The sequence below is a fragment of the Porites lutea genome, chromosome 3 (genome assembly GCF_958299795.1).
Source record: "Porites lutea chromosome 3, jaPorLute2.1, whole genome shotgun sequence".
Classification (NCBI taxonomy): Eukaryota; Metazoa; Cnidaria; class Anthozoa; order Scleractinia; family Poritidae; genus Porites; species Porites lutea.
This window is the reverse complement of record NC_133203.1, coordinates 7,435,890-7,463,461: the sequence shown is the minus strand read 5'-3', so window position 1 is coordinate 7,463,461 and position 27,572 is coordinate 7,435,890. Positions and strand designations below refer to the sequence as shown.

Sequence of the window (27,572 nt, the reverse complement as noted above, 5' to 3'; positions counted from 1 at the left end):
TCATGGACTGATTTTCGTGGTGGTGGTAGCAACTGTGAACATAGTGGTCAATGATGTGGACAGCGATGGAGATAACTGTGTTAGTTAGAGATGGCGGTGGAAAAAGGAATAGAGATAGTGGTGAGGCACATGGCAATGGCTTTCCTGGTGACGAGGATTTGTCTGTTCATTATTGGACCAACAAAAGGGGACGGTAAATTAATTGGAATTGCTAAATCTACCAGGAACTTTAAATGCCCAGATAAGATAAAAAAAAATCTGCCACAAACTCATCCTGGTCAGAGCGTCTTTTACAAGTTGATTTAAAGTTCAAGTTGATTTACTGGCGATGGAACTTCAAAACAAACAGTTTCTTTTACCAACATGCATTACAACGGAGCTGATGAGGTTAGAAGCGAAAGGCTACAGGAAAAAGGGGAACAATTGATGCTTTTACCTGGTTTGCTAAGTGGTGAAGCATTTCCACAACCAGTGACGTGAAATCCCATTCTGGAAGAGGCTAGCATAGAATGAGAAAGATTGACCATACAAATAAGTTTTTATTAAAGTACTGAATAGCTAGCGGGTAGCAGTGTGTCTAAATTCACATAAAAGGAATCGGGTCTAACCAATGGCCAAAGGAGATTTAAAAAAATACAACAACAACAACAACCTCACTCAAGGTTAAGTTCTTAATCAACCGGTGACCAATCTTGAGGAGCGTAGTAACAAAGAATAATGAGCTGAAATGTACAACCTGTGTTTAATCGCGTTTTACTCACCAACGTTTTGTTCGAAGTGGGATCAGCTCCTTGATGTTCACTGCTTGAATCTAAGAGGGACTTTACATTTGTGGCGCTTAATGATTCTGACTCGACATTGCTGTAAAATAAAGGACACAGACATTAAAGAAGGCTCTCTGAAACATAGTGGAAAGCAATTCATCCATCTCCAGGAAGTGACAATAAAACAGTCGTGGTGAACAACCGTTTTGTTTTCACTTATCGCCCCATATAATAGCGTACTCTCCCAGCTTTCGCGCCAAAAGTCAAAACGAAGCTAGAGCCTCGATCCCAAGTAAAATTCCTCACTGTTTCCTCTTGTCACCCCAAGTAAGGTAATTCAAGACAATCTTGGACTCTGGATTCCACACTGTAAATTTAGGGTTCCTTGTTAGGGAAACTAGGATTCCGGACTCCAAAGCCAAGGATTCCGGATTCCACAAACAAAAATTACCCGGATTCCGGAATCCGGATTACCTTACATGGGGCGATCATCATACGTTTCTCAGAAACAGCCGACCTACCCTTCCCCTAAGCCAACATTTTTCCCTAAGAGAGAAGTAGGTGTTAATGTTGGCTTAGGGGAGGGGTAGGTGGGCAGTTTCCCAGAAACGTACAGTAATCCGGCGAAACTTGGGCGAGGGTGAAAGTCAACAAAAAGAGCTCAACAAACCTTGTTGGTGACTCGGGTCTGTCTGGTTCCTGATCAAGTGAAGGTGAAGTTGGCCTGGGAAATTACATATTAATTATTATAAATTATTTAATTATTTGGGGGCCGTAGATCCATTTTATAGATCAGATATGCTGTACATTTTGCATGGTTTTGTCCGTGTTTCTAATGATGGTTTTGGCCATCCTATACATTTTCTTTGCGAGACATCAACTCGACACTTGGGCTCTTGCCTTCCCAGAGACACGTGATGTGGCGTGATTCGGTGGGTGTTGTGGTTCAATGTTAGGGCTTATAACAAAGTGAGCGGGTATTTTCTCAGCAGAGCGTCTTTGTTCTGTCTGTTGTTGCCCCGTCCTGACGAGCCACTATAAATGCGAAACAGCTGTCGAGGGCTACAACTCCGCTCTGTTTTGGGTTCTGTTGGTGTCGTGTTTATGTCTTACAAGATTAATTTTCACGTACATGTAGTATGATTAATGGCTTTGTCCTGCTACGTTAAACCACTGTACTCAATTTAAAGATAATTTTATCGATTTGAGTTGTTCACATGTTAGCTTTGTCTCCTAGAATGCCACACTCTATTACACTAACAAGTTACAGGTATTAAAGAAACCTAGTAGAAACAGTAATATTTTCTACGAATATGTCATACACTTTCATGCCTTTTCTGGGGTATTGCAGTCTGTTTTGTTCCCTCATTGGAAAAGCAGGAGACGCGGTTGTCAATGGTGCTTTGACCCGAAGCCGGCGGGAAAAAAAAAAACATTGCGGGGGTTTTTCGCGGTATATATGTAACTCCATTTCCACATGTTTAATTACCTGTCATCTAGTGCTGCCCTAGGCTCGAACGCTTCCTGTAAAATAAATAAAGATTGATTCATAGTCAAGCCTGGTCAAGTATACTTCATAGATTTTATTGATGAATTGATTATTTGAAAATCGAGTCACTACCCAGCTGGTAATTTCACTGCCGAGTCGCTGACTCACTCGGCCGAGCTCTAATTTCACTTCACAAACCTCCATAAGATATAATAGCGTATTCTCCCGGCTTTTGCGCCAAAATCAAGCCATTCAAAGCCAAAACGAGGCTAGAGCCTCGGTCCCAGGTAAAATTCCTCATTCTCAAAAATGGCCTCGCGCTAGATGGTTTCGTCTCGCTCGTTGAAGTCATACTTTCGGATTTTTTCTATCGAAAAACTAAACCATGGCGAATCTAAACAATATCACTCCCGTCCAAGACGGGGAGGAAGCGAATCTGGCCAGTAACAACACCTCTGAGGAGAGCGCTGAAAAACAACAGCCTACACGTAAGTCGACAGGCTCCTCCAAAGCAACGAACAAACGGAGGCGTTCGACCTCCAGTTCTTCTATTTCAGGTTCCAGTGAAGAGAGCAGTGAAAATGATGAGTCCAAGAGTGTTTCTGGTGATTGCAGCAGTACCTCGAGCAGGTCGGAATCAAACCACAAGCGACACAATAAGTCTGCTAACTCGTCGATACCGACTACAGGCGCTTCGACACGGGCGCAGTGACCCGTAATAAACTTGAATTGTCTCGTGATATGCAGAGACACCTGCATGAAAAACTCACATCTTATGTTAAGGACAAGGAGATTCAAGAGTCGGTGCTCGAGACAAATCCAATACCTGAGGTGAAATGCCTTAAGAGCCTTAAGGTTGATAATTACCTGGACGAAATATTCGAGCTACTGGGCAAGTTCTACGGCCGTGAAAGTGACGGCAAATTGTCAAAATCACAAACCCGCATAAACAATGTTATGGGTCCACTGGGGAGATTCTGGTTAAAGCTGGAAAATGTACGTACTGGTGACACTGACGATGAGGCAGGCCAACGTGAGTTTAACTTATGCTCGCCGGTTGGGCATATTAGGTCGTCTCACAGATGATATGAAGAAAGCAAAAAAGTTGCTGAACAAACAAGAATCATCCTTATCCCGTTCTCTTATATCTTATAGAGGTTTGCGAAGTGAATTTGGAATTTTCATCAGTGCGCGAAGCGCACGCATTGAAATTTTAAATTTCATGAGAAAACCGAAATAAGATATAATAGTGTCCCACCCTGCCCAACCATACATCTGATAGTAATGGGGCGTACATTTCGGTTTGCTCAATATTACAGGTGCCAAGGACAACTACTAATCATGGTTAGCATCAGGGAAGTTTTACTGTGTACGCCACTGCAGTTTGATGATGAGCTGTTCTTTGTTGAAGTTATTTTGTTATCCAAAGATTGTTAAATGGATTTCTGAGGTCATCAGAGTGACATTGGCAGTGATCTTGATTGTTTTATATCACATCAAGAGACTGATAATCCACTGGATTTCAGGAATGTTGAGAGCTATCCATAAGTTTACATTTAAAGGTCTTTCTATTATATAATTAGACTTCGGAATGATTTAGTGCAAATAAATATGTCGATCATTGATGACTCACTCGTCTCGCCTTGCTTTCTAGCTTTCGCCCATTTTTGAGAATGAGGAATTTTACTTGGGATCGAGGCTCTAGCCTCGCTTTGGCTTTCAATGGCTTGATCTTGGCCCAAAAGCCGGGAGAATACGCTATTATATCTTATTTCGGTTTGCTGGTGAAATTTTAATTTCAAAGCGTGCGCTTCGCGCACTGATGAAATTTCCAATTTCAAGTCTGTAATCCTCCACGCATAATAAGCAGTAATTGTTAAGCTATAACTTCTCTGTATTTGGGGCGACTGAAAAATCTTTCACACTAAAAATGAATTAATTTCCTATTACATTCCTTGATATCGAGTTCAAAATGAACACACCAAATGCACTAATACTCACGCTAGGTAATGTCCAGTCCCTCGGACCGTCTTGGAGGCGGACAGAGTCTTCATAGAAAAACGGCACGTCATCTTGATCTTCACTGAACATAATATCTATGAAAACATCAGTACACGATAGAATGGAACACTTATAAATGAAAAACCAAATAACACGAAACTAATTCAGATTTAATCGTCACAAAAAAACTTTAATCTCCTAGGCCAACAAAAAAAAGGATGCAAATTGGTAATTTTGGCCATATTTTCACACTCGTGGGTTTTGTTTCGTATATTCAACGATATGTGTTCAGCAAACGAACCGGGACGAATGTTTAGTGAGTGCAAAAATATCACCAAAGCAAACTCAGGCTAACCGAGGGGAGAGGGGTGATCTCCTCTTTTTCGCCTCTTTTAGTGACAATTTTTTCGCATTGTTAATACCTCCGCCGGCAAAGCTTGGAAACTTGGAATGTCCTTCACTGCTTGATGAAGATGAATCATCGTTATCATCTAAAGAAACCAGAATAAAAAAAACGAGGGAAATGTTGGAAGTTCCAGCGGTAAATTTGTTATTGCGGGCGACAAGAGGAGCCCGCAATCCTAATCGCCAAGTTGTTAATACGCATGAGTTCCACTAAGAATGTATAGAATGCAAAGAACGCACTTTGATCACGCGCGTTTGGATCTTCCATTGCTCGTTATCTGATCACGCGTGTTTCCTCCATCTGTCACGTGAAACTTGCGCAAAGCACAGCGCTGGAGCAAAAGCGTTTTGACCTTCGATCAGGGCGGATAAAGGTTGGGCGGTGAAACGAGCGCTCCGCTCTTCATTTAATGTGTGATGCGTAGTAGGACTGGCACGAGCGCTCTTTCCGCGCCTTCGGTGCGCTTAAAGGCCGGCGAAATTTTCCTGTTTGCAAACCGGAAATCCTATTTTCTTTCTGTAATTTCAGGCTACAATGTTAAATAGATAAATTCGTTTCATAACAATATCAATGAACAGTTTCATATGTTTGTGTCTGTACGTCTATAAGTCAAACTTGTTGGTCGTATAATGCCAAAATTTGAGTTTAATTTGAAAGTGTTGAATACCTCCTCCTTCCACTAAATATCACCTAATCGTCTTTCGCCGTTTCGTTTGCAAAAGCTTAACACTTCTTAACCTCAATTTTTATATATGTTAAAACGGGATAAATTTTGTATAACATAACAAAAAATTAGATTGATATAAATTGATATAGTGGCGTTGTACTTCTTCAAACTTTGCTTCTTGGGTGCAACGCGCCCGGAGACAGCGTACCAGCACAAAGGAACGACGAAGAAGTGCAAGAAAACAAATCAAGCCGCCATAATTCAGTGACAGCGGCAGTGTCTAATGTACAAACCACATCACAAGCCCTGACCGAAGTCGAAAACAAGCGACATTTCTAAGCAGAGTCCCAGTCCACTGCATCACACCTTTTTGCTCGGACGCGCTCGTTTCACCGCCCAACCTTTATCCGCCCTGCCTTCGATCGTTGTCGCCCGCAGTCCGTAAACTCTGGTTATTACTAGCGTAACACATAGTGCCATACAGAGTACTTAGCTCCTCGGATCTCAAGTGCTTTGACGCCGGCCAACTCATTGGTTTTGACTTTTGACAAGAAATCTCGCCTCACACTGATGGCGTTGTTTTCTTGTTCTGCATTACACTACCTACCTTAATCCAGGAGTATTAACGACACAGGAAACACGGCGATAGACTATCACACCTTCCCACATGCTTCTTACTATAGAATCCAGGTTACCCTGGGGACATGGACCCTTCCGTTACGGAAGTGCACCTTTATTAATTATAAAGGATTCCAACCTTTTTACTCATTAGTGGTAGAGATCCTAACAAATACACACAAGAGCTATACTGTGATATTGCTTCTTAAAACTCTTAACTGAGAAGCGAGTGACTGAAATCGTATGATGTCTGTATAACCCCATACATTACCTTTGAATGTACTCCTAGAATACTTTTCCTTACACTTAACGGTGAATATGGTTAAAACGTAAGTCAAAACATGCTTGCAGGTGACGTCACGGCGGCCATTTTGGTGATCAACAACAAAAGCATTTCTCTCCTCTAGGAACTAGATTATATTTTCATGTGAATTCTTCGAGAAAAAAAATAATGCACTGATCCCCGACATGGCCGCCTTGTCACCTCGGAGGGTACTCAACAAATATTCATGCGGGGAGGCTCCGCCCCGAGGTTCAACCCCTTACCCTTTTATATACGATTTTCACTTTCTATTGACAATTTGTGCCCCTTTCACATACCTTGTTTAGAACTTTGCACCCCTTTTAACCGTTGTAAATGCACTGTCTGTTAAATAGGAATAAATCATTAAAAAACGTTTTCTCGACTTTATAGAGCCACAAAATTCATCTGTTAGCCCTTTTGGGCCCTTCCACAAACTAAAAAGACAGATTTCCCTGCCCTTTTATATACTTCTACAAGTAAAGTCCCTGACCCTTTCATATACCTGAAGCCTGAAGAAGATACCCCTTCCGGGCGGAGCCTTCCCGTATAAGCCATCATAGGGAGTACCCCCTCCCCCCTACCCCGCCCCCGGGCTTGTCACGTGGTTGCAAACCAAGAATAAAATAATGCATGGAGGAGCTTTGTGGACCAACTGTTTTTACCTTGAGTGTCTCCTTGTAACCCAGTACTGTGCGCCACTGTTGGTTCAGCTGATGATTTTGGATTTGGTGTGCTCTGGACATTACTTTGACTGCTAATTCCAGCTAAAAGGAGAAATGTGACTTGTAAGCATCTACAGTTAAACCTCTCCACAACGGCCACCTTGGGGACAGAAGAAAGTGGCCGTTGTAGAGAGGTCTAAACAAGAGTCAATGATTGGACTGTCCACCTAAAAAAGTACTCGTTGTGGAGCGGTGGCCGTTGTAGAGAGGTTTAAACAAGAGTCAATGATTGGACTGTCCGCCTAAAAAAGTACTCGTTGTGGAGCGGTGGCCGTTGTAGAGAGGTTTAAACAAGAGTCAATGATTGGACTGTCCGCCTAAAAAAGTACTCGTTGCGGAGCGGTGGCCGTTGTAGAGAGGTTTAAACAAGAGTCAATGATTGGACTGTCCGCCTAAAAAAGTACTCGTTGTGGAGCGGTGGCCGTTGCAGAGAGGTTTAAACAAGAGTCAATGATTGGACTGTCCGCCAAAAAAGTGGCCGTTGTGGAGCGGTGGCCGTTGTAGAAAGGTTTTAACAAGAGTCAATGTATGGACTGTCCGCCAAAAAAAGTGACTGTTGTGAAGCGGTGGCCGTTGTAGAAAGGTTTAAATAAGAGTCAATGTATGGACTGTCCGCCAAAAAAAGTGGCCATTGTGAAGCGGTGGCCGTTGTAGAAAGGTTTAAACAAGAGTCAATGTATGGACTGTCCGCCCAAAAAAGTGGCCGTCGTGAAGCGGTAGCCGTTGTAGAAAGGTTTAAATAAGAGTCAATGTATGGACTGTCCGCCAAAAAAAGTGGCCGTTGTGAAGCGGTGGCCGTGGTAGAAAGGTTTAAACAAGAGTCAATGTATGGAGTGTCCGCCAAAAAAGTGACTGTTGTAGAGAGGTGGCCGTAGTGGAGAGATGGCCGTAAGCAGGGGTTCGACTGTATAAATACCATCATTTCTGGTAAACTACTCCTGCATTAGGCGTTACGTTACGTTATGTTACATAGTAAAGACGTATTTAGTAGTTCAGTGTAGAATTTTTAATAGTTTTTTTCCTCCATTTTTTCCTGTGTGTAGCTTTTGATTTTGGAAGCGGCGCGGAAGGCAGACAAGAGAAGAAAAAGAGACCAATTGGTTGCACGTGGAAATGTGCCTTAGTTATCGGCTTTAACAGCAGGGGGGAAGTTATTTTAGTTATTGTTACAGGATGGTTCATTTAATCAAGTTAACTTTTAGTCGTTTTACACTCATTTCAAAAGCTGCCTTGCTTGGTAATTATTTCACAGTTCCTAATATAAGCGGATTATAGCTTAAAAAACCTCTCCAGGAAACGCGTGCGGAGCAGGCTACTGTCAACACTCACAACCTCATACTAAACGGCGGTGTCACTAAAGTCAGGTTGAAAAACTCAGACTTAAAACAAAACCGGCGTATTTACTCACTAGTAGCAGGTTCAATATTTCCGGTGGTACTCAGGCCCCCACCACTGCCATGACTTCCGGTCGCGAGAGGATTTTTAGTACTGGGTGCAAGCGTTGCAGGTGTTGAACCAGGACTTCCCATGCTACTGTAGAGAGTTTTCAAGACTGACCACGTCTGCGCATGTTCCTGCATCATAAGCTTAGCAGCAACCTAGAGGGTTTTTCGGATCAATTTAAGAATCTGGGCAACTGCCACCTACCTCTCCCTTAATCCAACGTTTTGTCCTAAGTGAGACATCAGTGTTTACGTTGAGTTTGCGAGGGGTAGGTTGGTTGTTTCCCAGAATCTAATCTAATGATAATGATGATAATAATAATAATAATAATAATAATAATAATAATAATAATAATAATAATAATAATAATAATAATAATAATACTGATGATGATGATGATGATGGCAATAATAATAATAATGATAGTCGGAAATTTTGGCTCTAAAAAATTGCGAAAAAATGTTGCTAAAAAGCAATTAAAGAAATTATAAAAAACGTTAAAAATATGACTATGTTTCCACGTTCTCGGACGTCATTATCAAGACAAACGGCAATAGAATAAGAATGTTCTATAAATACAAGAAAAAAAACAATTGCTGGTTTTCAGTGTCACGCCATTCAAAATGGATCAAAATAAAAATCAAAACCGTTCAATAGATTAAGTCCAGAATCTGGGAAATGAAAGGAAGTACATATACAAAGACCCTCGCCAAGATTCAGGGCAGAAGAATATTTCGTATACGAGATATCCGAAGAAATGTTTTACCCAAACTTATAGAGATTTGTATGGAGACGCCATGCTAGTGCTCACCTGGATGAGCTCCAACATGGCGGACGGAAACCAAAAGAAACATCTGTTACCGAGTTTTGCTGCAAAAGCGTGAATTCATGCTTCGAGAAACTCATAAACATTAAAGTAATTCTTTTTCTAATACATGAACTGTTTAGATAGCAAAATTTCCTGAAATAAGTCATTTTTTTAACCTACACGACAGCTCTCTTGGCCATCATGTAAATGCCCCGTCACGCAAAAGCTTAGAAATTCAAACATACTGTATCACAAAACCAAGACCCTTTTTGAAGCGGAAACTTGTATGAAAATTAGTTTTCAGCTGCTCTAATACATCGTGAAAGTAAAATCTCCGTAGGATCGATAGTTTTTTTGGTTGAATTTTAGTGACCTCATGTGAAAACCAACAATACGTCATTAAAAAGAACAGTACCATATAAAAATATGTTACAAGTTAAAAAAAGAGTTTCGCACTAATGGCGTCAGTCTGAGTATTAAGACTGGGCCAAAGAATGGTAATAATAATGATAACAAAACCTAGTAAAAAAGTTTCAAGACCTGCAAGGCCGTTGAGGTTTTAGGAAAAAAGCAAAGAGAAAAAAAACTGTCTCTTACATGGCAGTTGTACTCGCACAGATCAGAGTATGACCGTCCACTCAGCTGATAGCTCTGAGCAAGGAGGCCAAACCAATCCTTCTTCTGCAAAAGGAAATGGACGACAAACCCGTGTATTAAAATATCTTTGTCTGACTATAATCAGCGATTCGCCACTTTGGAAACAAGGAGACTGGGCCAAGTTTACTTTCGCAAAGACTTCTGGGGCTGTTACTAGGGACAACGAAAAAAAATTGACCAATAGCTAACCGACTCTTCTCCAGTAACGATCCCAGAAAAAAAAAAGGTACTTAACAATTCGCCACTTTAGAAACCAGAAGGAAACTGGACCGAGTTTACTTTCGTAAAGACTTCTGGGGCTGTTACCAGGGACAACGGAAAAAATTGTCCAATAGCTGACCAGCGCGTTCCAAGTAACCATCCCAGCGAGCCTTGCAAAAGTCAACTCGGTCCAGTTTCTTTCTCGTTTCTAAAGGGGCAAATGTGTAAAAAATATGATTCTGACTGTTTCGAAACACGAGAAGGTGTTTTTAAGAGAGGCACGTCAACCGGAAGTGAAGAATTTTCCCTTTCAATATGCCTTGACGCTATAAAATTTGTATTGCCTAGCTTCTTTACACCAGTAGAGACGATTTAGCTGAAAAATTTGGCAAAACCGGCCGCTACTAAGGAATGTAAAACGTCCGTTTCCGGTTGGGGTGCGTCGCTCAAAAACGCCTTTTCTTAAGGTGGTCCGAACCTATTTATATGCGCGTTGGTTATGTTTTTGAATCGCGTTTTTCGGCAGGAACCATTTAACCGATTTCCATGATTTTTGGCATCCTTAATAAAGACTGGTCGACCTTTAGGAAAATGCTATTTACTTTCTTTTAGGTATAAAAACGTTTGAGATTTCGGCATATGTTTAAAACCGCATTTTTACAAAAAAGGTAAATCATTTCACAACCCCAAGACAGGTTTTTCTCTAACTTCGGCAAATAAGCCTCAGAGCTCCATTCTTTATTAAGGATGCCAAAAGTCATGGAAATCGGTTAAATCATTCCTGCCGAAAAACGCGATTCAAAAACATAACCAACGCGCATATAAATAGGTTCGCGCCACCTTAAATTCCTTAATAACACTACCGAAGTGTAGTGTTAGGATGATCGTCCGCAAAGAGTTCGAGCAATACCGGACAATTTTTTGAAATTCAGTTGACGCAAATAGCCAAACATAGCCCCTTTAAGCTCTCCAATACCTTATCTGAGAAATCATGGTCGCCTTCTTTATAGCTACATTGCAAACATGTCCGTCTACTACCAATAACTCTAGGTATAAACGATTTAACTTTGGGTCCTTAGTAATTACTCACTGTAATCTCCTTATTTTGATGAACAACAACCCTGCTTTTCACTTCAGTTATGTTATCGGCAATGTCTTGAATATTGCGCTGTGATGTCAGACTACTGTTGTGTAAGAAAACAGTAGTATTACCACCACGCCTGGAAAAAGAAACCAAAATTCGTCAGATTGCAAATCTGATAGAAATGATTTGCTTATATTGGAAGCTAATTTACGGGCACTCCACTGAAAAAATCACAAACATCATCAAACATACTGTATTTACTCAAATAATAGCGGTCCCTCTATTAATGGCTTCCCTCGAATAATCGCCCTCCCACCCAAACGGAAATATTTAAAATAACCGCCGTCCCTCGAATAATCGCCCCCTTTGTGTGCGAAAAAATTATAATCGCTCCTGGCTATTACTCAAGGAAATACGGTAACGTGACTGCCAGAAGGCAAACTAGTTGGTTATATAAGGCATGGCCGGACTTCCACCATGCTCAAACGAAAAAAATTTGAAAGAGCTAAGCAAAAGTACTGCAACGCGAAGGTTGTTACTTTCACTTTTGAAAGACTAAGATAATAACCATACGCTGTTACGTCAAAAAACGTTTTGAAAGTTTAGTACAAAAGTTCTAGTAACTGAAACTGAAAATTGTGTTACTGTGGGCGCTATTTACCAGCATAATTTTACTCGGGCGTGAAGCGTTTTTAACGAAAAGATGCTCAATATTTTGAAGAAAATGAGAAGATAGTTAGGTTAACTAAGTATTTTATACATTTTTGCTCCGTCTCCAATGCAATTACTGCTGAATGAAATCCCAGCCAAACAGAACAAGAAGACGCCTTAATAGACGTTTGACCGCGGTGGATGCCGGACTAGGGACTAGGGACAAAGTATTGGTCATTTTTTAGTAGGGTTTGGGACTGGGTCGGAGTTGTGTCGGGTTGCACCACGGGACTTTTTCTGGGAAACGAATTTTGACCCAGTTTCCTTTGCAACTTTGTAACAACCAATAAGAGCAGCGATAGCGTAACTGAAACAATCCCACAGTGCAATTCGACACCGACTGACTCTCATGGTTGACCTTAAAATGGCCCGTTTAGGTCAATGTCCATTGTTTCACCTCCCTGTATTCAAAATTTTGGTAAAAGGTCTGGGACCATTTTGGTTTTTGGGGGGGCCCTTCTGCGTATCTTCTTCTGGCCCCTTCCGGGCCCTGGGCCCGTTTTTGTAACTTTTTGAGCAAAAAAAACAAACTGGTGGGTGGCGATCGCTCTCACCACTGCGCCATCTCTTGCTCCCAAAAGACCGTGTATCTATTAACGGTGTATTTCTGTATCTAGGGTACTCACGGTCTTGTGTGTATTATGCTTTGTGCCGGAAATCGTTTTGGTAACGAGTCACAACACGCAACACTGATGTCTCCATTGACGTTCATTGACAGTCCAACCCTTGGGGCGTGGTCTGCTGGATGCTGGGCGTCACTGAATACATGTTGATAAAGCATGGAGTCTTTTGCGCATGACAAGAACACAAATGGGTCTTTACTACGGAGGTACTGTCGCCAAAGAATACCTAACAAAAGTAAGACATTTCAGTTACTTTTGTTAAGTAAATGCAGGCAAATAGTTTCTAAAATAAGAATTTTACAATAAATTTATTGCGCGCGCTGATTGGTGATTGACCTGCACTCACCCAAACCTCTTAGTGTTTCATTGGTCGCTATAGGCGAATCTTTGTTTACACTTTTTGGTTCATTAACATATGCTTATCACTGTCTGGTGACGCTAATAAAGTAAAAACTCTGAATATTCAAAGGGCATAATAGTTTCAGTTGTCTCTGAAAATTTGAGCCCAATACACCGAATGGTTTCGGAGAAACTCGCTCCTAAAAATCTAAATTTTACAGACAATATACGGATCATTAACTTTTTTGCCACACAGCAATTTCGCAGTTTTTGATGGCTGATATTTCCTTCAATATTGCTTGCAAAGAGCTGAAAATTGCACAAATTGCTCAACTTAATCAGCTCGTTCAATTTTTTGTATTTAGTTGATATATACGGCCACGGCTTCTATGAGTTAAGTCGTATGCTAATGAGGAAAAATGTAAACAATGACGTCAACCAAGATTCTCCTATAACCTGCACTACCTATTGTTTTCAGGGAAAGGGGCATTGTTTTGTCACCATCCCTATTGTTTTCCCAGCCAATCACAAACCTTGTTTGGAATAGGTGCAGGTCGGCCCCTGATTGGTCGAGAAAAAGCATGGTCGATGAGAGTGTGGATCATGGAAATAACATGATCGTAGTGCAATTTGATTTTCTCTTTGACGCCGCGATTTTCCGAGGAACTTCAACGGAGATGGAGCTTCAACACTGTCAATTATATTGTAAAAAACAAATCGATAACAATTTTGTATTGAATGAGATGAAAATGAGAAATTGTTCTATCAGATACGAAGCTCTGTATAAAGTTAGCAATACTGTTATCGACCATAGAAACGAAAACTAGGCTTGTCGTCTTACAAAATTTTAACTTCCCCGGCGCACGCCAGCATTATACATGACGACAAGCCTGATTTTCACAGGTAAAACAAGTACCAGCGTGGGCATTAAAGTCTTTCTTACTTTACGATAAAATGTCTTACTCCCAAGCATACGCACAAGAAACAAAATTTTCCTTCCGTATTTTCTCTAGTTTGCGTCAGCGTTCGTTTTTATATGACACAAGATTCTTGCACTTGTGCTTGTGTGGTTAGTAAAAAACCAAACATTTCTGAGTTACTCTGTGCTACTATTTAAAGGAGCAGGGTCACGAAATGTATCAAAATTCAAACAGTGAGAAGAGCCTGTTCCAGGCTCTCAGATAGTGGAGAAGGCGCGAAAGAGTGGGGAAGACGCCAAAATGTAGGGTGCGCGAAAATGGGGGCGGGGCGGGAAAAAGTGAAAAGGAAGCCGCCCCCTCTCCCCAGTTTCCTCCCATTTTTTTTTCTCGTCTTTGCGCTTTCTCAATTCTGCGGGCCCGACTATCTCGGAGCCTGGAACAGGCTAACAGTGAGAACTGCAAACAAACTGAGCGGAACATGAAATTAACTGCTCAAAACATGGAAAGAATGTGTAATAAACACAGCAAATATAAAAGGAGGCACGGTTGAAAAAATTTGAAGATTGAAACGAATTGCAATAGGGGTTTTAAAAAACTTGTTGGCCTGACAGTTTTTGAAAGTTCATTTTAGTTTTTTTTTGTAACGTTTGGCGTAATGCTTGGTGGGAGACATACAATTTTGTCATTTACAAATAATTTCACGTTCAACTGTGAAAGGTGTGAACCCAGGAGTCATTTCGTAAGTAGGTTGAGTAATCGTCCGGGAGAACATAGTCATAAATAGGACTGTTGATGACAGTGACTGACGTTTCGACAACCGGTGCGGTAGTCATCTTCAGAGTCAAAGTGAGCTGTATCTCGTCAGTTGATGGTATTAAACTCTGGTTATTGATCTGATTGGTCAATTAAGTCGCAATGTTATTGGTCGTCTGCCAGTTAAGCCGTGATGTTATTGCCTATGAAGACTCGTAATGTCATTGGTGCGTTTCGATCGGTCTATTGTCACAGTTAAACATTCATTTAAGGTGGCTCGACCCAGTAGTTTTGTAGGTACACCTTCCATCTTTGAATCCTTTGTATTCTACTGTAAAACCATTGTAACACATGTATTACACATACACTAAACTTTATTATGATATTATTTTTTGGGCGATCGGAATAAAGATCACGTGAAATTGACGTCACAATAGTCTTAGCTCTGGATCGACTTGCAGGCCTCATCGGCATATTAACGCAATGCTGAGCTCTTTTTGTAATTTCAAAGGTTACTTTCACGAAGACAGCGATAAAACCAACATTCTTCAATCGATTTTCTTTCAAAAATCTAAGTGCTGCAATTGATCAGTGTACTATAAAATCCCAGAATTTCGTGTCCATTGAACACTTTTTAAGTTGTCTAACGTAAGCGCAAATTTGTGTAAATATTCCAAAGTCCTCCTATAGATTTTTGTGAAACTTCGCACAACAGAAAGACAAGCACCCAGAGTACAGGCAGCGTCAGGCATTTCTAAAGAAAATGCCGATAAGTGCTGCGATTCGATTTAGAGCTACAACAAGTGTGACGTCATTGTCACGTGATATTTAGTTTTGTCTATGTGTGATACACGTGTTATAATGGTTTTACAATAAAGAAAGATACATCTGTTCAAGTCTAACAGATTCAAAGATGGAAGGAAATTATTTAACGCAAAGAGGCATAATCTTTTTTGTGCATTACCTGTAACGACATCTTTATGTTCGCTAAAAGACGCATAAGGTATGTAAGGTCTTCTGATGTCCCAGACATGGATATCAAAATCAACAAGAAGAGAGCAACTGAAAGGAAACAGGGTTGACCAACATCAATTTTCTCCCAAACAACATCAATACACCATCAATAGAAATAGTTAGGAGAATTAACAGAATGACCGCCATGGGAAAAATGCTTTGTTCTTTTATTAAATTCTCTCAACCTTCTCTTTACGAAAATAAATGGAGAACTGTCTGGAGAAGTTTGATGTGGATATTGGGTCTGAAAGGATCCCATGAGGATCATCATACTTTTCTGGTAAACTGCCCACTTACCCCTCCCCTAGGCCAACGTCAATCCTTTGTTTTATGCTCCCAAATGGTGACTGAATAAATTAGAGCAATGTTTCTATTGGTCAGTAAGTTCAAAATGATAGGAATCCTATTGAACGTTGTGCACGGTCAGGTCCAAAAAAGCTAACAAAAACCTATAACAAAGGGTTTCCCAACCATTCCACTTTAATTAACTGTGGCGTAACTCACTAACATACTGTGTGGGGCAGTCAGTTAGTAGTATGGTAGAGATGTTTTACTCCCCTTTAAGCGGGGGAATCTCATTATCTTGCGGGGGAATAAATTAACGCCGATAAAACTAGAACACGACAAACAGGTTAAACCGGTCAAGGTTAGGTGAGTCTATTGTTTCTATTGTATTAGAAATACGCAAAAAGGGTAGATAATGAGATTCCACCGCATTTTATCCAGGAAGATAAAGGCAAAAGGCAATGATGTCATTAGTGTTAATGAATTCCCCCGCTAGATAACGAGATTCCGTCGCCAAAAAAACGGAGTAAAACATCCCCCTTGTACCACTACTGTGCTGTCTATGGTCTAGAGTGGTTGATCTGTAGGGGGGAGTGTTATCAAAGGGACAACGTCTTGATATTCCGTCCAACCGGTGATGGTGCCAGTAAACAGTAGGAAATGAAGTCATAGCCCTACCTTGCAATCTGGAATTTTCTTTGTGGCCTCCACTTGATACGAGCCACTGCAGATATTGTTTGAATAGTATTGAGAAGACTAGGCTTAGCGTAAATATCCCAAACCTGTAGTATAACGAAGCAATTCGGTTATCAATAATGATTATTGATTCAGTAAAGGCAACAACGGCCGTAGGCAAGGTTGGCGCTTGGGATTGGCTAGATCGTGTCGGAACAAGAGTTTACTGTGCAAGCCTTGGACTTAGACTATTCCTAGTTCCTCACTTTCCTCAGGGATACTTCAGCCGCCGAAATACCTGGGGGGTACTCCCTATAATGGCCTATACGGGGAGGCTCCGCCCGAAAGGGGTAACTTTTTTAGGCTTTAGGTATATGGATTTCACTAGTTTGAAGTAAATGAAAGGGTAGGAAAATCTGCGAAAGGACCTAAAAGACCAATTTCGTGGCTGTGGAAAAGACCACAGGCTTAATGCATTTACAGCAGTTAAAAAGTATGCAGTAATCTAAACTACAATGAGGGACAAAAGTGTTCAGACACTTCCATAAAGTGGCCCCTTTTAACATAGTGGACATACCTATCCCCTTCCCTTGTCTACCCCAACCCTCTCCCGCCAAAATCAATGTTGTATTATGGACCCTCAAGTCTTTCTCTTACTTCAGACAACACTGATTCAGGGGGTGAGAGTATTTACGGCGTATAAAAGGGTATGGCGTTGGAGCTCGGGCGGAGTCTCCCTGTGCAGAACTTTTTGAGTGCCCCTCCTGGGATTTGAAGGAAGTCTGAAATCCCAAATTTGCAAAAAATTTCTTCACAGGCATGAACTGCAAAGAATCGGTAACCAAACAAATTTACCTCTAGTGAAATTTTCATTCCCTAAAGCATTAAAAACAACAACAACAACAACAACAACAAACAAACAAAAATATTGCCATGCTACCTTAATAAGTTTGTCTCTTCCTGCAGAAGCTACCCAATTCTTCTCTTCTGGATGCCAATCAATAGCAAATGCTGGTCCATTGTGTCCAACTTGTTGGATGAAAGGAGAGCTGGTCTGACGGTTATCCCATAACTACAATAAAAAGGATGGAAAAAATGCATCACAAGTCAGTCGCAACCTCGTCCCCAGGGGCTTCTCACTTTTCAACATGACGTCAGAAGAAAAATTAGTCACGTGGTTCGGCTGTGTGACAGGGTCTTCACTCCTGCCGCCGTTATAATTATTAGCGAGCTTTCGCATCAACGACGGTGACGGCAGCAAAAACGTTACTCTTAAAATGAAATCGCGTTTTTTAAACTTTGTCGTGTTCATTCCAATTCGCTGAAAATGTCAATTGTCGGTGAATTTCCCTGGAATTGAGTTCCTGGGGACCTCACTCAAGTTAAGGTGAGAAAGAAAAATTTGTCGTCGCTTGTTTACGTCCTCCATAGAACATGAAATTAGGCATTTTCACATCCAGGTCGTGCAGTGATGGCAAAGAAATGTACAAAAAAAGAGTGATACACATGAAAGCTTGCTGTTTTGCCAATCTAAACCTATTGCTTTCTGAGGTTCTTGTTGCCATCGCCGTCTTCCTTGCTATAGCTCCCAATTTGAAAACCAGAAGATCCTAGGAACAAGGCTGAATCAGTCATGCGCTATTTCATCCCTTCGAATTATTCTTGCAAATTTTTGCAATCCACATCTCTTTAGCCTACATAGCCGGCGCTTAAAGTAATCAGGGCGCAAGAAAGAATGGGGCGCGCGAGGAGGACACGCAAGGGGGCCTCTCGGGAATGTGCTCCCTCTCCCCTGGCGTGTTCTTTATTACATATTACTTGCAAGCGCCTGCTTCGTAGGCTAACATCTCTTCCTAAACCAAGGCAACAGAAAAAAAACGCGAAGAAAATCTCGAACAAAACTGTTCTCTTCATATTGGCGCTTTTCAAATCCCCTCTCAATCAACTTAATCATTCTTGTTTTTCATGTTACCTTATTCCCACGAATAGCATTGCTCCACCATTTGATGTATAAACCATACACAACACACAGTTCCTTGATTTGCTCTGGCAAGGGCTAACGCTACCGTGAGAAAACAGCCGACATTTTACGACGCCACCACTGACTTCCGCGAAACGACGTCTGAGAAACGAGCGAAGAAATTCCATACTGATGACGCGTCACTACCCAGATCTGGGTAGCGCTTCTGATTGGCTGAAATTTGCGTCAACCAATCAGAAACACAAACAATACCCAGATTTGGGTAGTGACACGTCATCAGTATGGAATTTCTGCACGCGTTTCCCAGACGTCATTTTGCGGGGAAGCCAGTGGCGGCATCGCAAAATATCGGCTGTTTTCTCAGCCTATGCTAGCACTTCAATCTCTTTACGGTGGTAAAATTGACTTAATTAATTTAAATGATAAATTACTTAACTTATTTTAAAGGAAGATACAATAGCCTTACAATTCACACGTGTATCCCCTCCAAAAAAATTTCAAGAAGAGGTTCACTTTTCAAACAAACTGTGTGCAGTGTGAAGTCACATAGATTTCCTTCGAATATTTACATTTAGGGATTTTGGCAAGAGAGTCAAAAGTTGAAAATAGACAACGACTGACTCTAGGTGTGTTCAACCCTTTACTAATCCTTACAATGTATTAGCCCCTTTACATACAAATCGTTACCTGAATATTTCCGTTTTCACATGCTGTGGCAAATGTTTGTCCATCAAACGGATTAAACTGAAAGTTAAAAGTTAAGTGACAATGAAATAAAGCCATGTGGTCTGTACTTTAATTTACCAAATGTTTTAATCTAGGCTGCTAGCTACCTCCTCGCCTCATTTGATAAAACTTTGGAAATTTTCAAAGTCATAAAAGTCGAAGCTAGCCCCACGAACATATGGAAATTTGCTGTCCATTTTTTTTTTTCAATACCATTGACAGTTTTTGGCTTCCAGTTTCTAGGGAAAATCACACTGGAGAGATAAATACAAACAACTTGCGCAATCATCACATCCATTCCATGGTCTACACATGAACTCTCATACCATAACTCTCGACCAATCACCACACAAGAAATTGCTCAGTTATTGTAAAAACTCAGCAGTGAATTGGTAACCTGTGTGAAGGCCCAACCCGCTAGACAGTCCCGTTGAAAGACAGAAAGTCAGCCTTTCACTCTTAAAATGAAGTTAATGAACTTTAACGCAGTTAACAACAAAGAGCACGGACTCGTATCGTCGGTCAGCAGTCAATGTGGTGGTGCAAGCGCAGTCAGCCTTGCTTGCATCAGCTCCACGTACTATGTACAACGCTTTCACGGCGGTCACTCGCTTTGTCTAGCCTTTGCATTGTGAGAGTCCCCAATAGGGTTCTTCAATCCCGTAATTCTGACCCAACTGAATTTTATTGTAATTGTACCTGAACATCGCGTATGATATCTGATTTTCCATGAAATGTTGAGGCAACATTCTGTTTTCGTAAATCCTGGAACAATATGCGAAGAATAAATAGATAGCTGTAATGGTGTTTACAAATTGTGGTTTGAACAAGTCAGCTTGCTAATAATGGTTCTCATAGTCTCGACTCAGGTCTCAACTCAAGTCTTGTACTGTACACATTTTTTAATTGAAAAAAAAATGTAAAACTCAGTGTTGTCAAGTCTCCCGGATAATCGGGGAGACTCCAGAGTTTGGACCGTATCTCCCGGGTCTCCAGATTAGAGTATGAAATCCCCCGTATAATCACTGAAGTAAACTTTTAAATATTTTGCATTGTTTGAGCTACATTGTGTATTTCACTGTTAACATCAAACGTTTCCTCATAAACTCCGGTATGGTATATTATGCCATTGCAATATACCCAGTAATATGATTGGTGGGAAGTAAACCAGTCAGGTAGAACATCGCAAATTCATGACAATTGGAGTCAACAAGTATTTTGCTCCATCACCCCTTCCCTATCGATTCTCAATATTTGAAGACCTGGTAGGTTGACAGCCCTGAAAACTGACGCCTCAAAAAGTGGTCTTGTTGGTGTTTTCGATAGATTGTCACTAACGTGTCGCTTACAAGAGGTGGTTGGACATCAAGAAACATAGCTTAGCATTCATGTGATGAAAAAGAATTAATTGATGGCTTACCTTTGAGGTGAATAAAAGCAATGAAACATTTACAGATTATATCACTCATAAAAGCTTGATTAAGTTAAACCAATAACATGATTTTAGGGCCGGGTTGTTCAAAGCTGAGTTAAGATAACCCTGGATTGTCTAAAATGTGAATTAAGATATGAAAGCTTAGAAGGCAAATTCAGTTAATTCTCCTTGCCTACAATTTTTTGGAGAGGGTGCTCTAAATAGAATAGAGAAAATCATCGGAGAAAATACTTTGGAACAAAAGAAAAGAAACTCAGATTAATATTTGACCCCGGGATAGTGCTAATTGGCCTTAGAACAACTTGGCCCAGAAGATTAATAAGGGTCAGAATGAGCACATTATTTTCATAATCAATTTAAAACATTTTGTCTTACAAAAAATTTTACTGTTCCATCTTGAGATCCACTCAATAGTATATCCTTCTCAACTGGGTGAAATTGAATCCTGTTGACTGTTCTCTTGTGATCTGTGAATACCAACTCTGACAAAGGCAAGACAATAAAAAATTCTCATCATGTCTGTTACAGCTGAGACTTTAAAAGTATTCATAATTATGTTCAGCTAAGGAGTAGAAATGTCTCCTCAACTCTGTGCACATGGACAAGTTAACAGAACTCTCACAAGATTAATTTGACAGGGGATTAGCGGGGCTTGAAATAACAGCCACTCAACGGACAATGGCTAGTCAAAAGAAAGCTTTATGTTGGGTCAAATCCTTGGAAAACTGAACACCTCGTAATTGTCTGGCTAAAACGGGTTGTGTCCAAGCAAAAATTGGTTTGACCAGACAACTTGAATGACGCCAGCTGCAAAATTCTTTCAAGCCCTGGTTTAGGTAATGATTTCAAACTGTAAGACAATAACTACACTTGCTACTGATTACACATAGAAAATAAAGCATAAAATGTCTCTTGCTGGTTTACATTCCTTAGCAAGGGTAGAACATGGTAATTTTCCAGACTAATACAAAGGAAATGAACATAGACCAAATAATAGCAAAAAAAAAAAAGAAAAAAAGAAAAATGAGAGAGAGACCAAGGTAGTCTTGGAGATGCACAGAAAAAAAGAACTACAGGTCGGGGGAGTTCTTTGGTGGGAAAAAGGCTATCTGAGGAATATCACTTTTTATTTTATTCAAGCTGCCCAGGAACAGATAATAATGCTGATGATGCTGATGATGGTGATGATGATAATGATGATGATGATGATGATGATGATGATGGTGGTGGTTGTGGTGACAATAGGGACTTTAAGATACGGCGACTACGGTTAAACATGCTACTGCACATGATCAAAACCACGTGACTATTCATTTTTGCTGCGTAGTCCTGCGGTTACTGAGTTGTTGAGCTGTTTCGCGTAGTCGGGACTACTGAGAACATTTTGCTCGTATTTTGCCATCTCGGTAATTCAAGAATCTCGTCTTTTCGTAACAAAGTTTTCAATTCACCTGCTTTAAGTGAGAGGGAAGCGAAATATGTAAGTTGTGTCTAATTTCTGCCCAGATTTACGCTTTTAATCCACTGTTGTGACTACATTTTTAGCTAAGCTCATATTTAAATAAGCTTAGCTGTTTACACGCAGAATTCAGATAGACGACCGAGGAGAGGAGAAATCATGCAGGTAATTTACTTTCTCTTCGCACTTGAAAAGTTTCAATGTTTGTTCGAACTGATTGATGTGTCTTTCTACCTGTGTAACCTTTGTTTATGCGAGTTTTTGTATCGCATTTACTGAATGAAAAATGATGTAAACATCTTGGAGACAATCGAAACTCGGCATTTCAATACTTCAAACTACATCAGATCAGTAGTCGGAGAAGTCCATCTTCTAAATCTAATAAATGAGCTATTACTATTTCTATCTATTTCTTCAATATTTGACATAAATATTCTTGGGCGAAAAAAATAAAACCTGTGTAACCAAAACTTGTTCACCAATTTCACCCAACGTAATTGCTTCCTTCAAGCATGGAAGAATTTGTTCATTGTTCTAAAGATAAGATCACATACAAAACTGACTTGCATTTTTGTGAACTGTGATGAAAACAAGAAAATCTTTGTGTGTTGCATGTTTTAATACAAGCCCTCCGCCTCTTCTCTCGTAGTCTACTGTCTGTAGTGCAATCTTAATGTTCTATATTTGCACGACTCAACCCAGTGCTACAAACAAAGGAGAACGCTCGTCCAGTCGTAGTTCGTAGTCAGTACTCTCCGTATCTTAAACTCCCTATTTATGATGGTGATGACAATGATGATGATGATAATGAGGAGGAAGTTGCAAACTAGACCACAGATCTGGAAGAGCCCCCTTTTGCCATTGGAAGTTTCCAATAAACTTAGCACACCTATAAAAAGGAAATAAAACCAGACATTTAAGGAACACCCAGGAACTTTACCTTGTTTCTGTTTTGTGATTTTGTTTAAATTCCAAAGAACAATAGCGCCATTTCCAGCTGCAGTAGCCAAGAGATGATCTGCCAAAATAATTAAATCATTTAAATGTGACATAGAAATTTCTAGTTAGTTATGATTGTGAGCCATACCAAAGCAACTGAAGTTATAAACAAAATCTTAAGCACTGGAGCACATGTACAGAATCTGCGGTATGGCCGGTTCCTTATGCATGCGCACAACCATATCACCTCAGTAGTGGCAGCCATGGACAGCTGTTTTGTCCTCATTAGGACTCATCAACATGGCATAGCCCCAGGCGAGAGGTCTCACTTGTGATCATCAACCTCACTTGTTACTACCGTGACAAGTGCAAACCCGTAGACAAGTGGTAGCTGTAACGGGTCTTTGACACAGGGGTTTGCCTGTTCACAGACCCGATGGCAATGCTATATTATTACATTATTCTTCCTATAGATGGTTTTCGCAATGATGTCATCAAAATTTGAAGTCAAAATAGCGAGGTTTTATGAATTCTTATTTACACCAGGTTGAAGATAAACAGAGAGTAAATCTTTGTACAAGATTCCATTCTCGTAGCATGTTTCATTTTGAAAGTACAGCAATTTGAACTTCCAAGTTTTCACAGTGCGTGACACCAAAATAGGAATGCTGTCTCTCCTCTTGATTTTCAGCAGTATAACCATTTCAAGAATTAGAAGATATGTTTATGCGCACGCATGCTAGTTCTCGAATGAAAAGAAAAAGCTTTTATAAAAAAAGTGAACTCCAGGTGTTTTTGTTGATTTCCGGCTGCCATATTGGTGCACCAAAACAGTACACCAATATGGTGTCTCCATACAAAGCTCTACAAAGGTATGTGAAATGTTTCACCTAATAACTCAGAAACTGTGGGCCACAAAGACCTGAGACTTGGAAAAATTGTTTATGAACAAGTCTTTTATAACAATTGATTTTCTTGGCTCCTTCCACTAGAAGGTTTCCAATTTATTTTTTGGTTGTGTGACAGTGAAAACGATCTATATTATTAACACAAATATGTTACCGAATACATGTATGTAACACCCTTAGCCCTTACACTGTATGTCCCAAGAGTGACTAACATCGATTATTTTAAAATATCCATACATAATCAAGTAAAATAAAAAGTTACAAGAATTAATTTAAGAACTCATTAATAATTCACAGAGAAAAAACAAAAGAAATTAATGTTTAATGAGTGTCTTTATAACAGCTAAACTTTACGTTGTTCAAAAAACTTGCAGGTGTGTATTATCAGGTTAAAAAGTTGCTCAAGGTATAATATACTCCTGGGCCCAGTAGTTCGAAGGCCAATTAGCGCTTAATCCGGGGTTAAATTTAACCCGGGTTACTTTTTTTTGTGTTCTAAAGCATTTTCTCAGACAATTTCTGTGCTATTTTTAGAGATTCCAATCATCAACTTGTACAGAAAAAGAATTAAAACTGAAATGCTCTTTAGGCTTTCAAATCTGAATTCAAATCTCGCACTAACCCTGGGTTATCTTAACCCAGCTTTGAACAACTCGGCCCTGCTCGTTTTTTAAACAGTACTAAAATGATCACCAAATAAAAGGGAAAATGTTTGATCTTTGAACAAATTAATATTTCTCTCAAATGTTTTTCCAAGGAATATGGAGATCACTCTGGAGAATTTGTATGTGAATATTGGGATTGAAAGGGTTACCAAGAAGACTATACAGGGAGGAAATAAGAAGATAAGCAGTATGTTACTGGGAGAAGAGGGGATTAACTAGGACAATGGGAGCTGGCAGCTGGGAGTATAGAAAGAAAGGGAATTAGGACAAGCAAGAAAGGAAGCTGGGAGAAAAGGATATTTAACAACTGCATTGCTTAGTGGAGGTGGGTGCCAGGGATGTCAAGGGGCTTCCACTTTTGGCACAGCCAGCCCCTAGAAAGAGTTACGCCCCCATGGCTGGCAAACCCGCACTCTCCAGCCGTGAGCCCCCACGCCAATCGAGCCAGGCACCTGTCACACTGATTTATCAGTGGAAGAATAAAGGGGGGGGAGGGATGGGAGTAAAATAATGATCCAAAGGCTAAACAAAGGGAGTGGCCGCCAGGAAAAAGTTTTACTTAGCACATAAAGGTGATTCAAACAAGGCTGACTGTGCTTGAGCCAGATAACTGACAGCTGACCATGCCCTCGCTCCTTGTTGTTAACTGTGTTAAACAGATTTAACTTCACGTAAACTACGAAGAAATAGGATAAGGATCAGCTGCTAATGAGATCCTACTAAAACATTTATTACCTTCAAATGGATGCCACTGGACGTCTGTTATACTGAAGTTCAGGTTGATTCTTCCTACTCTCAGATTTGCTTTCTCTACAAATGCAGATTCTTCAATCCCAATCACCTTGAAAACTAAATACCAAAACAATGTTCACATAATAATCACATGTGCGCCTTTTAAAGTACAGTTAAAGTTAATATAAACACAGGCAACATGGCATGGTAGCCAGTCAGAGGAACTTACACAAAACTGAAATGTAAAAACAAAATAGAAAAACAAATGTATGATGCCAAGGTAAACAGTAAACTCATGGTACTACTTGGTAAAGTTCTGTAAAAGAGGTTTTATTTGAATGGCAACACCATAAGATTTTATCCACCCCTTTAAGAGTTAGGGAAAAAAATAATCAAGCCATATCATGGTCTTTGAGTAAAAGGGGTAAATGGACCCACGGTACCAAATTAGTTTTTAAAGGTCTAAGTTGTTTTAGCCAGGCAACAGATCAGAGTAGAACATCTCAAAATAAAATAGACAGTGATTCCTTGGTATGTTGATAGGTGAACATATAGACTTTGAATTGCAAACCTGTTTCTTGTTATGTTATCTTGCCCAAAAAAACTGGAGACAAATTTTAGCCATACCCTTATACCGTATTTACCCGTGTATAAGATTAACATTTCAGTTTTTCGTTAAATATTACTGACTTTTTGAAGAGTCGGTTAGAGCTCCATTAATATGGCAACTAAAAGGTCAAAAAGAATTCGTCATGGTGGAGTGGTCATTTTAGTGGGGTGGGGTAATTTTCATTTGGCTGTTTTCTTTTCTTGTTTTCTATTGTAAACTCCTATTATAGACTATTGCTGGATTTGTAAAGGGCATGGTTATTATAAATTAAAGGAAACTGTACTTGTCAAACGAATAAAATCCTGATTTCACAAATACTCTGTCAGGACTTAAGATTTATTTTTCTTTGTAACTTAATGTTGGTTCTTAAAGAAAAAAAAAGATTTACGAGGTTGTATTAATGAGCTGAATTATTAAGGGGTATACATGTTAAAGGGACAGGTTCATGGTTCAGCGCATGCTCATTTATCAAAATGCCGTTTTCCTGCCGGGACATGCTGTATCATCTATGCAAGCAATATGATCATGTCATAATGTTGTCAAAGAACCAATCTGCACACTCCCCTGGCAGTCACTTGCACTTGATCAACTTAAATATTTGCAAATAACTGTAAATTAATCAACCACGGAATAAAACCTTCGGGTCAACAATAAATTCAACGTTGGTAGTGTTGGCATAATCCACTAATTTTTTTTGAGATTTTAGTACTCCTCCATCCTACTTCAGGTTACTATGAAATACAATTCTACTTTGAAATACACTCTGACAGGGACCGCGGAGGGGGAGGGGCTGGTAGGGCCGCGGCCCCACCACTTTTTTGCGTCCCCGCCCCCACTTTTTGCACTAAAAAGAAAAATAATTAAAATTTAAAAAAAGACTTGAAACAAGTTTTTTTCCGTCTATATTCCGCTATATTCTCTGTATTTTCTTTAATTTCAAACGCCAGGCATTTTGTGGAGCTCATGTGCTTTTCGCGGTAATTGTGCCCTGGGGCCGACTTGCTCCTTGATCAAACGCCATGCCTTGGCAATTGCCTTGGCCACCTCTTTCTCTTCGTTCGGCAGCGTGTTTTGTACTTCCAGCTCCGCCAGAGTTTTTTATCAGTTTTATCAGACGAAATTACTAGCTTTTTCAAGCCAAACAAAGGTGAGTAGTTGTTTTGAGTTGATAAAAGTTTTATGTTTTGTCTTTCTCCTTTCGAATCAATTAAATATTCGATGGCAAGAAGAATTACATTACTTGAACAGTGAACGGCCACAGGGCTATTGCATTTAAAATCCGTACCCCCCAGTTGAGGACCTTTTCATCTTACCCCTTAAGATTGCCTAAAATTGCATTCACCCCTGAAGACTTCCGTAAAACATGGGTTTACCCCTGAAGAATTGGGTCATACCCCTGAAGAATTTGGGTTTACCTCTGAATAATTTTGTGAAAATTAAGGCTTCACCCCCAAAGAATTCCATATTTGTTTACTCTATATCTACCCCTGAAGAAATCCTCAATTTTTATAACTTACCCCTGGAGAATTCCATGGTTCCTCAACCTGGGGGTGCGGATATTAAATGCAATAGCCCATAGTTGGAAATTTTTCGATTTTCAATATGAAAAAATTATTTTCAATTGTCAGCCCTC

At 40.1% G+C, this 27,572-nt stretch overlaps 1 protein-coding gene across 2 annotated transcripts in view; it reads right to left on the bottom strand.

Annotated features, from left to right (window-relative positions):
* The window catches only part of LOC140930334 (GATOR2 complex protein WDR24-like), a 35,790-nt gene that overhangs the window by 6,104 nt on the left and 2,114 nt on the right, over window positions 1-27,572 (bottom strand). For both annotated transcript variants that reach the window (XM_073380016.1, XM_073380017.1), the window contains exons 3-21: window positions 25,333-25,446; window positions 23,026-23,103; window positions 21,002-21,108; window positions 19,891-19,956; window positions 19,153-19,209; window positions 17,425-17,556; window positions 16,488-16,591; window positions 15,475-15,572; window positions 12,502-12,724; window positions 11,171-11,300; window positions 9,820-9,903; window positions 8,380-8,569; window positions 6,912-7,013; window positions 4,677-4,745; window positions 4,255-4,349; window positions 2,254-2,288; window positions 1,435-1,488; window positions 762-861; window positions 437-499 (exon numbers count right to left, since the gene is read on the bottom strand). In XM_073380016.1, coding sequence (XP_073236117.1) covers window positions 437-499; window positions 762-861; window positions 1,435-1,488; window positions 2,254-2,288; window positions 4,255-4,349; window positions 4,677-4,745; window positions 6,912-7,013; window positions 8,380-8,569; window positions 9,820-9,903; window positions 11,171-11,300; window positions 12,502-12,724; window positions 15,475-15,572; window positions 16,488-16,591; window positions 17,425-17,556; window positions 19,153-19,209; window positions 19,891-19,956; window positions 21,002-21,108; window positions 23,026-23,103; window positions 25,333-25,446 — 1,901 coding nt within the window. The remainder of the gene's footprint in view (window positions 1-436; window positions 500-761; window positions 862-1,434; window positions 1,489-2,253; window positions 2,289-4,254; window positions 4,350-4,676; window positions 4,746-6,911; window positions 7,014-8,379; window positions 8,570-9,819; window positions 9,904-11,170; window positions 11,301-12,501; window positions 12,725-15,474; window positions 15,573-16,487; window positions 16,592-17,424; window positions 17,557-19,152; window positions 19,210-19,890; window positions 19,957-21,001; window positions 21,109-23,025; window positions 23,104-25,332; window positions 25,447-27,572) is intronic.